This window comes from Vespa mandarinia, chromosome 15 (assembly GCF_050613455.1).
Source record: "Vespa mandarinia isolate Hongniang chromosome 15, ASM5061345v1, whole genome shotgun sequence".
NCBI lineage: Eukaryota > Metazoa > Arthropoda > Insecta > Hymenoptera > Vespidae > Vespa > Vespa mandarinia.
The window spans coordinates 5,100,346-5,114,214 of NC_140824.1; the positions used below are offsets into that span (position 1 = coordinate 5,100,346).

The 13,869-nt window shown below is 27.7% G+C and overlaps 3 protein-coding genes across 5 annotated transcripts; 2 read left to right on the top strand and 1 right to left on the bottom strand.

Annotated features, from left to right (window-relative positions):
• The first annotated feature begins 77 nt into the window (after window positions 1-77).
• On the top strand, window positions 78-873 carry LOC118449686 (COMM domain-containing protein 3). The gene is made up of 3 exons (XM_035884544.2): window positions 78-208; window positions 302-579; window positions 691-873. Exons 1-3 carry the CDS (start codon window positions 79-81, stop codon window positions 859-861), a joined length of 579 nt encoding a protein of 192 aa, XP_035740437.2. The 5' UTR covers window position 78; the 3' UTR covers window positions 862-873.
• Window positions 874-2,526: 1,653 nt separating this feature from the next.
• On the bottom strand, window positions 2,527-11,098 carry LOC118449732 (uncharacterized). Of its 2 annotated transcripts, none has more exons than XM_035884644.2 (5): window positions 10,634-11,098; window positions 9,794-9,931; window positions 9,558-9,710; window positions 9,094-9,473; window positions 2,527-8,985 (listed from the first exon to the last, which is right to left on the bottom strand). In XM_035884644.2, exons 2-5 carry the CDS (start codon window positions 9,912-9,914, stop codon window positions 5,212-5,214), a joined length of 4,428 nt encoding a protein of 1,475 aa, XP_035740537.2. In that variant the 5' UTR covers window positions 9,915-9,931; window positions 10,634-11,098; the 3' UTR covers window positions 2,527-5,211. The 2 variants fall into 2 exon arrangements, with proteins under 2 accessions (XP_035740537.2, XP_035740536.2); XM_035884643.2 differs by having other exon boundaries at window positions 9,794-9,915; window positions 10,634-11,097.
• Window positions 11,099-11,280: 182 nt separating this feature from the next.
• Window positions 11,281-13,655, top strand: Vps2 (vacuolar protein sorting 2). 2 transcript variants are annotated; one of them, XM_035884661.2, is made up of 6 exons: window positions 11,281-11,298; window positions 12,185-12,373; window positions 12,439-12,608; window positions 12,714-12,889; window positions 12,969-13,103; window positions 13,180-13,655. In XM_035884661.2, exons 3-6 carry the CDS (start codon window positions 12,441-12,443, stop codon window positions 13,382-13,384), a joined length of 684 nt encoding a protein of 227 aa, XP_035740554.1. In that variant the 5' UTR covers window positions 11,281-11,298; window positions 12,185-12,373; window positions 12,439-12,440; the 3' UTR covers window positions 13,385-13,655. The 2 variants fall into 2 exon arrangements, with proteins under 2 accessions (XP_035740554.1, XP_035740552.1); XM_035884659.2 differs by lacking the exon at window positions 11,281-11,298 and adding an exon at window positions 11,394-11,552.
• The last annotated feature ends 214 nt before the right edge of the window (window positions 13,656-13,869 follow it).

The following is a 13,869-nucleotide window of genomic DNA, read 5'->3' on the forward strand; positions in this document are numbered from 1 at the left end:
TACATTGTAATCTAACAAATAGAATAGTATAAACGTATTCTTCTTAAGAACTATAATCTTATTAAATTTAAATTTAAGATGGAACTATCGGAGAAAATAATGAATAATCTTACAAATATTAAAGACTTAAATATTTTATCTGAAGAGATTTTCGTGCAGGTTTTAGAAGCTGTAATTTTTAATATAGGTAAAACTGTAGACCCAAAAGGTAAAATATGTACAAAATTATATTAAAAGTAAAATTACTTTTACTTCACAATACGCTTGCATTATACTGTGTAAATTTATATTAAAACAAAAGGTCAGTGCAGCGTCAAAACCAACAGTTCAAAATTTGACATTGCCAAAAATGCCTTTGTCGACTTAAGCTGTCTTTTCGTTGAAGCTGCTAGACATGATTTCGATAAGGAAAGTTTAGAAAAATTTTTAAATAACATACCAATTGTTAGTCACAGAGCAGACAAAATATGTTATAGCTATGCAAATAATAAACAAGAAATTCAAATGCAGTTACAATTAATTGGAAATAATTTACCCCATATAGTAGACACCGATTGGCGTTTAAGTCATTGCATTAAGGTATATTATTGTTTCAAATTCTATTTATTCAACGTTTATGTGTTAATAAACATACTTGAGATATAAATAATAAATATAACAATGAGTATACCTATATCTTTTAATTTACAGTATGGATTTCAAAGTTCTATTGGATCCTTTCAGTATCATGTACGGTTTACCACAAAGGAATATGCAGAAATAAAATATGTGACATTTACATGTACATTGCAGCAATTACAGGAGTTGCTATGCAAAATTAAGGATGCCATAAGGCATTTAGAAAAAATTCCTAGTAATTAGTAGTAATTATTGTCTATGTATATATAAATATAAATATATATATATATATATATATATATATATATATATATATATTAACAAAATAAATTAATTATTTTTTTGTTTTGAATACATTCATTTTGTAATCAAGCTGTTGTTAAAAAAGAAAACGTATTAATAAAGTTGAAAATTTATAAAAAATTTTGTATGTGCTAATCATTTGTATAGATATGTGCCAGAAAATTTATCACATACATTTAATTAGTGTTAACAAAACAAAATTAATTTTTTAATACATCTCTCTTTTATTGAGCTATCTTTCTCATATTCTGTTTTTTGTCTTATATAACAAAATAAAAAAATTGTATATTAAAATATTTTTATCAATACTGTAGTAAGATTATAATATTATAATGTATTTAAAGTAGAGGTTCAAGGATGTAATATATAAATTATAGAGAAAATATATATAGAGGTGCATTTAATTATATTTTCATATGAATGAGAAGAAAGTCTCCTAATCCATGAAGTTTTATTAATGTTATCCTTGTTAATATAAATATATATATATATATATATATATATATATATATATATATATATATTTATATTATTTATATTTATATTTATATTTATATTTATATTTATATTTATATATAATAACTAATTAAAAATACATCATTCTCCGTTCTGTGGCCAAATATTTTTCTAAAAATTGATATTTTTTTGTCGGACAAAAAAAATACTATCATTACATTCTTACTTGTTAAATATATAATTATATTAATAATTAATATTTTTCCACTATCGTATAATATATAACTTTTTAATCATAATACAATATGTACAAATAAAGCAGGGTATAACCCTGATCTAAAAAAAAGTGATCTTCCATTATTAAATTTCATTTGTAAACTTTGTCACCATGCACTTTCATCTCTTTTTAACATTCCTCCAATTTAATTTGGTATTCTATTATAAATGTGATCTTTTCAACCATTTTTGCAAAAAGGAGGAGGGTAGTAAGAGAGTATAATTTATTTGTAATAAATTTTATGAAAGCATGGAAAAGCTTCCTTCTATAACGATATGGAGTTCCCTTTGTGTTAAAATGTTATAAAGATCACAGTATAGCATTGCAATCTAGTTTTTTGTTTTCTTGTTATAACTGTCACATTTTTCTCAAATCATTTTTATTGTTCCATATACGTTACTCAATATGAGATATGATAAGGCCTCTGACATTTCACTACATCTGCTAGTCTTCGAATATTTTTAAAACATTCCTCAAAATATCTTATTGAAGGATAGAATTGGTAAAATAAAATAATAATCACATTGCATGATATAATTAATCATTAGATTTCAAATATAATTAATTACCATTGATATCAATTTGTACTTTCATGAAGTACATTAATTTTTGATAAATTTATCTTGTTTAGTCAATTAAATATTTGTTAATATTTTATTATTATGAAAGTAGCACGTTTAGAAGAATCGATTTAAAAATATTCGATGCTGTTAATTACATAAATTTGTCAACCTATGATATAAAAATGCATTCTTTAGATAACATTATATTAGTTTAATCAAGTATATCTAACATTTCTATATTTATTATTTAATAGTCGCGTATATGTGAGCTCGTCGTGTCTAATTTTCTGTGCGCATACCATTATCATCTATTTTTCACAATTATTCATTATTTTTGACTTTTCCTGAATTTTACTGGTAGTCATAATCATCATTTGCATTTAATAAAGTCACTAGTACCTACAATGTGTAAAATAATGCACACTAAATATTACAAATGTATGGTATATAATGTAGATCCACCAACAAATCAACATGAACAATGTGTACTGAAATATAAACAAAATACATTATAACATAGATCTTTAATAAAATATCTCTTCAACTACATTACTTATAATTTTTGTATACGACATAAATATTATGTAAATTGCCTCCCTTAGCAAATGAAAAAATTATACAAAATTATGAATAAATTTACGAGAAAAAAAATCAATAAATTTTTATTTCAATTTTTACTGTATGTCTGCAATAAAATGAAATTGTGTATACAGAAACAGGCAAGGCTGAAGAACGGTAACATGTGTTAAACAATATATTCAAGTTTAGTTGTTTCTATAATATCTACTTTATTATGCATACGCTTATGTGTATGCACCTGTATAACTGTTTTCTGATTGATGATGATGATGATGATGATGATGATGATGACAATAATGATGACATAGACGACATCAATAATAATAATCAGAATGAAAATGATGGTGATGCTAATGATGATTATTCGGTACTAATGCTCTGTTACATATGAATAGGTAAATGGACGATAATTTGTGAACAAAAAGAATAATAATAAGAATAATGATGATGATGATAATAATAATAATATTAATATTAATAATAATAATAATAACAATAATATATATACTATTCTCATCATTATTATTATTATTATTATTATTATTATTTTATATATATATATATATATATATATATATATATATATATATATAATATTATTTTTATTATTAACACGTCCCCTTCATCTCTATATACAAATATATACAGATGCCACATAGGCCTTTACGTCTTACAAAGGTTATATTACTGTGCAAATGGCGATAGCAGGTGCTTATTGTTTTATAGATAGATATATATTCAAAAATAATGATCATTCAAGCAATTGAAAAAAAAATGTCTTACCTATACAGCACAGAACTTTTAATAAGCACGTTATATAAGTGATTTAATTTATTACTTTAAATTGAACTATATTTTTACAGAAAATAAAAATATTCATTTTTTTTATATATGTCTACATGTCTGAATAAATAGACATGACAAATATAAGAATTATATCTACAACATAAAATGCCAAATATTATATATTTGGTTTAATATTTAAAAAATTTATATTTTTGTACATATAAAAATTAAAATAGTGTTAATAATATTTTTAGAATATTACAAAATACAACAATATACTATTTATCGTAATTTGATGTGCTGTGCAGGTAATATACTAAAGTGTTCTTAGCGTACGTGTTTATACTACGAACGAAATAATGAAAATAAAAGCTCTAAGCATGTACATATAAACTTACAATTTACATTATTTTAATACAATCCATTAAATACGAAATATTTGCAAGTTTGACAAATTCACCAACATCAAAAAGTGCATCTGCTTTCGCGTAATTTTATTAGCAAAGTTATTCATTTCTTTTTATCTAATAATGCCAACTTGTGTAAAATAATTTAATTTTATATATGTATCTTTATACATTATCTTTTCTAAAGCAATATAGTTACATGCTAATATTCAAAACAAAATATAAGCCATACATTGTTACATATTAATCAAAATTCTTGTACAAGCTTCAACTTTTATTTTAAGAATGCATTGTAAACAATAAATTTAACATTCCATGACTACTAAACAATCTTTACTATGAATGGAAATTTATTCCAATTTGAATAGTAACTATAAAAATCAAAATTGTGCAATTATTGAAAATATAATCTACATTATATATTTTGCAAATGTATCAAAATCTCATAATCATAATGAAATGATTATGTACATATAGAAGTTTATCTTATGAAATCTCTTATAATCGAAAATACTAAAATTAATAGAATTATACTGAAATAAGATTTTGATCGTTTTTTGTACAAAGCTAATAATATAACAAAAACCAAATGTATGTTGTAAAATAATATACACTTCCAATAATATAAACAAGTGTATGCTATTGTACTACATGTATGCTATTGTACAGCATTGACAATAAAATGAAGTATGGCTTATGAGTGGTGATGTTAAATTGAATCATTTCTATGAACAACTTGGTAGATTTTTTATAATGAACAGTATTTGCTATTAATAAAAGTAAAGCTACAGCAAATGATCATCCTGTTTTTAACACATTCAGGCCACCTGAATCACTAGTGACCCATGCAATATATTCATTATATTTGTTGAATAAATTATTTTCCATAATGATTACAAAATTAGAAAAATGGAACGTGTTAGAATAAGAAGCAATATAATTTTACTATATCATCTATTTAAATAAAATTGCATCAGTTCTATTTAGACTTTTAATAGAATTCATTATCAAATCTTTCTAATTTACACACAACGCTCATTTCATGAAATTTGCTACAAATAATTTGCAGCTTGTTTTTTTGTTTCTTTTTTGTTTTTTTTTTGTTTTTTTTCTTTTTTTCTTCTTCTAAGAAATAATCTTTCCATTATTATATTCTATCTGGCTGTTCATAGACATTAATTAACAAATTTTATTTGATAATATCAGAATCCCTGCATTATCCTTATGACTCAACTTTATTTTTTTGCACATCTGAATTGTTTGTTTGCACTTGTTCATTTACTTTTCCAAGATCATCGGTCTTTGATTCATTGTTTTCTGCTTTTTTAGTTTTCTCGATAGATACATTACCTTGTGAAACACATTTAGTCGTATCATTTTCTTCTTTAGGTACATTTGCTTCAGTCTGATTAGTAGATTCCTTTATCTTCTTACTGTCTATCATGTGTTCATTAATTTTGTTTACGTTATCAAAATGATCAACTGTAATATCACCATTAACTTTTACAATTGTTTCTTGTTTTTCCATTTGTTTGTGTATATCATTTGCTTCTGTATTATTTCTACAGTCCACGTTTGGATAGTGAATACTTTCTTTCTGGTTTAGAGTCACATTCATTTGATTATTACTATCTTGATGCTTTTGTTCAATGGAATCACTGATATTTCTTGTTTCTGTTATCTGTTGAGATTTAACTTTTGTAACACTATTCATAATATTCTGTTTACTTTGTGTCGTTAGTGAGGTACAACTGGATGTCACTGTAGAATTTTGTTTACAATTCTGTGAATCTATTCCATCCACTCCGGACGTTTTTGCGGAATTAGAAGAACTGTTTCTTGAAGTTCCACTTTTAGATAAATTAAAGGCATTGTGGTCTTGTTGGGTTACACCCTTAGGAAAAAGCACTGTAACATTATCGGCTGATGTGGTCACAGACGTTTGTGTATTTTCAGTTTTGCTTGGATTAAAGGATGTCGATATGATACTGGGAGAGGAAGTTTTTGGTGACTTTGGTGATGACGAGTGCGTACTTGGAGGAATTCTTTGCACTGTTGGAGGTTGTGAGACAGGTGAATAACCAGTTGTTTGTGGTATATAACTTGTACGCTGATAAAGCTTATTTATAGTAGGCGGTAAACTACTGTGAAAAGCACTAGGAGGAGGAATGCCAATAGGTGATCTTATTAATGGATTTGGAAATCCGCTTGGATCAGGAAAAGGTGGAGGAAAATGTGAATATATTAACCTTGGATTTGTATTTGGTGTAGGAGATGGTATGAATGGATTAGTTGATAGCATATTAACTGGTGAATTTCTTGGTGATATTGGTGAATTTGTATTCCTACATATTTCTCTTGAAAATGGAGTATTCTGATAGCTGCGTGCATTAGGTGAATAAGGTGGTGGAGAAACAATGGGAGAATTGGAGGTTGAAACAATTGGCGATAATGTTTTCGGATCAATTTTCATCATATTTAAACTAGTGCCTTTTGAGCTTGTCTGTTCTTTCTCTTTTGTCTCGTTTGTAATACCGTACATTGGTTTTACACCTGATGCTGGATTACCTAAATACCGTGGCATGTTTTTCATTTTAAAAATTTTTGCAGGCTTGGATGGAATGTGTTTACTTGTTCCTTCAGAAACAGCACTTTGTGTACTTTGCATTTCTTTTGTCTGATTTTTAACTGCAACATAATTATTTTTTGATAACGTAGGATTCCAAGATTTTGGTGGATCACGTAATGTTTTGTATCCACTCGATTGATTTTGTTTCTTAAGAGAAGAAATCTTTTGTGATCCATGAGATGTTGGCACTGATGTGGATGTGGACGTCGATGTTATTGGAGCCGTGTTAGTATTGTCCTTAACAGTGATATGAGTATTCTTACTTTCTGTGGGTATATTAGTATTAGGACTAAATATTGGTACATTAGGAATATTTGGTATGTGTTTAACTGTTGATTCAGGAACAATTGCCGTTCCTTTCTTTGCTATTTTAAGTAAATCTGGAATATCTGATTTATTGCGCCCTTCAGCCTTATTTTTTTCTTTGGAATTCTCTCCAATTTTTGCACAAATATCATTTATCTTAGAACCTGATGTACCAATCTTAGCGCAAATTTCATTTAAGTTCGTGCCCTTTGCTATTACTTCATGCTTACGTACAAATGGTTTCATTAGCGATATTGGTATAGCATCTGGACAAGGTGGCACTGAATAAACCCCACTTATTTCAAAATTAGGTTTGGATAATTCTTGTCTTGCCGCCATTGTTGTTGTTGTTGTTGTTGTTGTTGTTGTACTTTGAGTAACATTAGAATAGCTATTTTTTAATGTAGTGGATATAGAATAAATACTCATAGATGGAGCTTGCATATTTATATGCGGTATGGAACATAGTTGATTATCTGATGGTGTGCAAGAAATATTCATACTTTCGCTACTTACAGGTAAAGACGTTAGTTTCTGAGTGGAACAAATATTAGAGTTCTTTTGTGGACTTTTTAAAATCGTAGTATTCACTATATCCTGGACTGTATACGGAAATGTTAAAGTTGTTTGACTCGTTGCGGGTGTTGTTATATTATGGTTAAGACATGTAGGGCTTTCGTTTAATAATGTGTTGTTGTTATTCCGTACTTGTTGTACTTTCACATTCGCGTTCGCGTTTGTTAGTTGACTTACTTCTACAGTAGACTCTATGGAAGACCGTTCCGAAGTATTTATCCTTTGGTCGAGTAAACTTAAAGCTTGTTGTACGGTGACTGCTGCATTTTGGCTACACTGTGTCGACGTATTCTTCTCAGATGTATCTTGCGGCACATTGGAAACTGCGACTCCAGAAGAGGAAATTAATAAACTTGTATGTTGTGCCGTTGATGACCCAGTTTGATTTTGTTGCACTATTGTATTTTGCGAAGTTGTCACTTTCGATAAAGATATTGTAGTATTTGTTCGTGTTTTTGTATTATGATTATCTAGCAAATTCTTCATATCCATAGAAGGCTGCACGTGTTCTGATTGTTTTGTATCTAATTTTTTGTCACTGTGCAAATAGACTTTCTTTTCTTTCTTCTCTTTCTTCGAATATGTGTTATTAATATGAGTTATTTTTGGTTGAAACTGTAATTTTGCGCTTAATGCATCAATCTTCGATCCTGTGTTTACTGTTTTGACATCACTTTTCACATGAAACTTCTCACTTTCAGCCTTCGTTCCTGTACTAATATTATTATTGATATTAGTTACTGGCAATTCTTTACCTTCTACATTTACAGTATTTATATGATCTGTTTCATTTTTGCTTTCCTCTGCTGGATTTGATGTTTTATGAACACGCACTGGACTCTTTTCCGCATGCGAAGGTGAAGTATGTACGTTATTGTTCAATGTAGCGTCATCTGTTTCTTGTACAGTTTTCACTTGTAAAGTTGTACTAATGTCTTGTGTATGTTTAAGGGTTTTCATCTCGGTGTTTACCCTTTGCGAATTATGAATGGGAACACAAGCAGCATTTAAAGAACTTGTCGAATCTGTTTCAGAAATAAGGTCACTTGCTGCAGTAGATGGAGAGTTGTTCAAATTCAAAAAAATATTGGAACTCTTTATAACATGCATGTCGCTTTCTAGGATAGCTTCCGTAGTATCTTCAATAGTTTTATTACAACTTAGATTTGTCAACAATGTTTCAGATTTGTGTGCAGTTTCAACAGTTGATATAATTCCTTCCAGTCCTACTTGATCTCTCACTTCTTCTATTCTTGTACTTCTCTTTAACCCAGGATTCGATATATCAGTAATACTCATCACACCTGCTTCAGATATTTTTAATTGAACTTCTTTCCATTCACGATTCAATTGTTGATTTTCTGCTTCTACATAATCTATTCCAGTGTTAATAAGCGACTTTTTATAATTAACGTTATCCTCCGACAATTTTATACGTTTTGGAGAAGATTCAAATATTCTGTAACTTAGATGTAATGGCACTTTCTGAAATTAATATATATATACAATATCTTTATTCAATTTATCATCATATTGTATCATATATATAATTAAAATGTAAATAATTTGAATAATCAACAAACAATTGCTCACCCGCCTCCAGTGATAAATATACATGACATCCATTAATGTATAACTTCCATTCAATGGTTCCTCTTTATACATTATATCAACTCTATGTGCATCACGGAGACCATATTTAGCCCTGATTAATTTCTGTAAATGAAATACTGTTACTGCGGCTGGACAACGAAGATATCTACGTGGTAACAATTTTGCAACTGCTTCCTTAGTTATATTTGCATCACTAGTATCTTTTGACTGTGGATTAAAATATTGTAATGAAAGACTGAGAGATTCATCTGGTGAATATATGTGTGATTCTATAGGTTCTCCACGTGCTTCAGGAGATAGTACTTGACTTCGTTCTTCTGGATGCTTCGAATAAAATTCTCTTCTACATCGCATCTCGTCTAAAATATAATAATATAATATTTATAAATCTAAATAACTATAGACTCCTTTTATATTTCCATCCAAGTAATTAATAATCTTACTTTGATAGCAACCAGGTACAAGTTTATAAACAATATCCTGCAATGTGTAATCCGGTCTAATATTCAACAAAGGTTTACTTTTATGGACCTGTACTTCGCAAATTGGACAATATTTGTTATTCTCCAAATATTTTACTATACAACTCCTACAAACTAAAACAAATGTATAATGTAAAAATATGTATAATCATAAATCAAATGTATCTATTGGTATGTGTTAACAAAAAATCACTTACACGAGTGCAAGCATTCAATGATGGTGGTAGCGTCAATGAAGTAACCACCGCATAATTTACATGTTAGTTGTTCATTAAGTTTGGACAAACGTAATTTATGTCCACCACTCTGCCCTGACATTCTAAAAAAACATACAACTGTTTTAGAATTAGTAATTAGTATTAATGAATTATTAAAAACATTCCTTTTATGGCAAAATTTATAAATTATAAAATGTACTATTTCTTTTTTAATAAAAAGAAATGTTAACAGTAGTATAATAAATAAAGTAACAATTTATATTCCCTTGCAAGTTATATACATTTATTTAAAAATTAAACATTAATGATAATGATAACCTAAATATGATTTTGTCAAACAACATGTTATATGATAAAAAGTAATGAATTATGGAAGATTTTCTTATATAAGGATATACATCAGAAATATATTTTTTATATTCGGCACACATGACGATAAAATACCTACTTAAAGATTAACTTATGAAATTCTGAATGTCCCTGAAAAACCTTTACTGTTATGATCTACATCGTGTAATAGAAAAGTGTCAATAATGTTAGGCATAGCCTATGTAATATTTTAATAAACATAATAAATGTAATATCACAAAGAATTACGATTATAAGTTTCTCTAATATTGAAAAAGATTTTACAATGTTTTGGAGAAATCTAGTCTAACACAGACTACGTTTTAATTTAAGCCAATAGCTGTGTCGATATAAAGTATCACGATTCAAATTATCTTTGAGGTCGCTCATGTAGAGAAACATTTGTTAGGATTCAATAGAAACAATTTCTCAGATTTTTATATTAACAAGTGGTATTTGTTCTAAACTTACTTGACAAATGGGGCGAAAATCATTCGTTTTATTTGGTAATCGCCATTTGGCCTCAAAAGTCAGGAAAGCTGGGTCAAAAGACGGGGCACCTTCTCACGGATTGTCATTATGGTATCGCCCCAATAATATGATTTTCACATTATTCAGAAAGCACGTTTTTTTGCAAGATCTGTAAATATAAGGGCACAAAACCCAATTCGATCAAGTTCAATGACATAAATTCATATTAAAGCAAGCCACAATGCCACTAAAAACTGCGCGTACGGCAGTAAAACAAAATGGCGGATAAACAATCATGTAAATGACATTTCTAAAAACATCGCAGTTATTGTCCAATTTAGTCGAAACTTAAAAATGGCTGTCGACATTTCATTATTACGATAAAAGTGTATTTTTTTCTTTAAAGTTAAAATATAATTTTGCATCTTGTAATCGTTGAAAGGAAATGAATTTTATTGACGATCAATCGAGGTCTTGATAAACGCGTAAAAAAATATCTCTTCGGTTGCGGCCATTTTATGGCGATTTTTCATGAGCGATAAAAATGCAGGCAATGCTTACGTTTTGATTGGTAGTTTTAAGAAATATCATTATAAAAATGATCAATTCAAAATGATCGATTACAATTTATATATAAGTTTTCGTAGATTGGTTATAACAGGCAAGTACGTATAGTATTTTATTTTATCATTGGTTAATAAATTTTCAGAAATTCTCAATTTTATAGTTCGGAGAATTTAATTACATTAAATACAAATATATGACTTATGTTTCTACTATCTGCTACTTTAAGATATGCGTCATTATGGTATGTGTTCCTCCTTTAAAGAGAACACTGCTATACGTTCCGACTTAAAGATAAAGTTGTTAACTGTATTGTGTTCTTTAATGACATTTTTTACAAGAACACTCTGTTATAGTAAGTGTAACATATGTTAATATGAAAGAAATGTAATGATATTATAAGACGTAAGAAAGAAGAGATATTATAGTGAATTTCATACGTTTATTAGTTTCCTGGCGCTTTGGTTGTCAAATCAAAATTTCCGATTATTTTACGTTTTTGTCATACGTTTACATGTCAACATAATTTTTTATTATCATGACAAGCAATAAAAATTTTGAATATTTTTCCTTGAAAAAAATTCATTGGAAAAGATTCAAAATCGTTTCACAATTTTACTTTAATAGATTGATAATCATTACAATCCTATTTTCATCCATAAATATTTCATTGGTGAACTAATACATCAAAACTAATTGTTTATTTGGATAATTTCGTTCTATTGTATGGTAATTAAAATTTCACTTTAATTGTATTGTACGGTAGTTTTATATATATATATATATATATGTATGTATGCATGTATGTATATTACTATTTTTTAATTTGCATTTAAAAATCATCTTAAGATAATTTCTTGGCGTATAATGCATCTTGTAGGTAAACCAATTCACTTAAAGTAATCTAAAAGTATTAATAACAAAATTGTAATTTGAACAGAAATTAAGTATGAAATAATTAATGTATTATATACTATATGTTTACAGGAAAAGTCCATGGGCACATTGCGTTTATTTACTTCTCTGTAACTTGATAGCTTTTATATCTTTAATATAATATATAGCAAGTTTTTCTATACAATTGCTATATGCTATATAATTCTTACGCAGTTTGATGAACTGTACTAGTCAAATAAAAAAATCAAGGCTAATATAGGATTCTAAAAAAAGAAATAAGTATGTATAAGATATTTACAATATATATGTTAATATATATTTTATTTTATGAGATATTTTATTAGGTATGGAGTGGTTATTTGGAAAACGTATAACTCCTGAAGAAATGCTCAGGAAAAATCAAAGAGCATTAAATAAAGCAATGCGTGATCTTGACAGAGAAAGAATGAGAATGGAACAGCAAGAAAAGAAGATTATAGCAGATATAAAAAAACTTGCAAAAGATGGACAGATGGTATAAATATTACAAGCTATATTTTAAAAGCTATATTTTTATAAATTTAAAATAAACATTTATTACTACTTATTAATTGACTGTAATTAAATTTACTATCCATAGGATGCTGTTAAAATCATGGCCAAAGATCTTGTTAGGACCAGACGATATGTAAAGAAATTCATGTTAATGAAAGCAAATATACAAGCAGTCTCTTTAAAAATTCAGACATTACGTTCTCAAAACACTATGGCTCAAGCAATGAAAGGTGTTACGAAAGCGATGCAGAATATGAATAAGTAATAACATATTTCTATTGTGGCTACATAAATTACATAGAATAAAAAAGACTATTTTTTTAATATACATTATTTTCAGACAATTAAATTTACCTCAAATTCAAAAAATTTTGCAAGAATTTGAAAAGCAATCTGAAATAATGGATATGAAGGAAGAAATAATGAATGATGCTATAGACGATGCAATGGAAGATGAAGGAGACGAGGAAGAAAGGTAATATCAAATTTAGATCTGCTGATCTTATTTATTATTAAATGGGTATATATCATCTACTTATTTATGGTTACAGCGATGCTGTTGTATCACAAGTATTAGATGAGTTGGGCTTACAATTAACGGATCAATTGTCTGGCCTTCCTCAAGCTTCTGGTTCTTTAAGTATAGCAGGATCAAAAAAACCAATTGCAACTACTGCAGGTAATGATGACGGAGGAAATCTTGCGGATGCTGATGCCGATCTACAAGCAAGACTTGAAAATCTTCGTCGTGAATAAAAAGGGAAAGATAATTAATATTTATGTATAAAATTATTTTTAATTAGATATCACAATGGAATATATTTGATGCTTGTTTAAGTTGTGCTTATATATATTTCAATTTTGTATTCGTTTAGAAAGATTATACTTTTTGAAAAGTTCTTTAGTAATTTGATATATTTTGCATAAAAACAATGTTATTTTTAAACGATCGTCTGTAAAAACACTGTGGCCTCAAGACCAAAAAATAATGTTTAATTTATAATAAAAAATACACTATCTTAAAGGATTCTAATAAAAATTAATAAAATTGCTTGGGGAGAGGGGTGAGGTTAGAGAGAGAGAGAATTTCTCTCTATAATTAGGTAATAATATCTACTAAATTAGAAATATTATTCGTGCAAATGAGACTTAATAATAGAAATTATGATAAAAATTAAAATTTGTATTATATAGAGAACAGATACTTTCTTTGTATTTTATATATCCTTGCACAAATTATT

What these genes read in the sequence shown, in the direction of transcription:
- LOC118449686 (XM_035884544.2), top strand. Translation starts at nt 79, where the DNA reads ATGGAACTATCGGAGAAAATAATGAATAATCTTACAAATATTAAAGAC. An exon ending in TAAAACTGTAGACCCAAAAG is followed by an intron (nt 209 to 301) that starts GTAAAATATGTA and finishes TTAAAACAAAAG; the next exon opens with GTCAGTGCAGCGTCAAAACC. An exon ending in GTTTAAGTCATTGCATTAAG is followed by an intron (nt 580 to 690) that starts GTATATTATTGT and finishes TTTAATTTACAG; the next exon opens with TATGGATTTCAAAGTTCTAT.
- LOC118449732 (XM_035884643.2), bottom strand. Translation starts at nt 10,656, where the DNA reads ATGATTTTCGCCCCATTTGTCAA. An exon ending in TGTACCTGGTTGCTATCAAA is followed by an intron (nt 9,474 to 9,557) that starts GTAAGATTATTA and finishes ATTATATTTTAG; the next exon opens with ACGAGATGCGATGTAGAAGA. An exon ending in ATATTTATCACTGGAGGCGG is followed by an intron (nt 8,986 to 9,093) that starts GTGAGCAATTGT and finishes TATTAATTTCAG; the next exon opens with AAAGTGCCATTACATCTAAG.
- Vps2 (XM_035884661.2), top strand. Translation starts at nt 12,441, where the DNA reads ATGGAGTGGTTATTTGGAAAACGTATAACTCCTGAAGAAATGCTCAGG. An exon ending in TTGCAAAAGATGGACAGATG is followed by an intron (nt 12,609 to 12,713) that starts GTATAAATATTA and finishes TACTATCCATAG; the next exon opens with GATGCTGTTAAAATCATGGC. An exon ending in GAAGGAGACGAGGAAGAAAG is followed by an intron (nt 13,104 to 13,179) that starts GTAATATCAAAT and finishes TTATGGTTACAG; the next exon opens with CGATGCTGTTGTATCACAAG.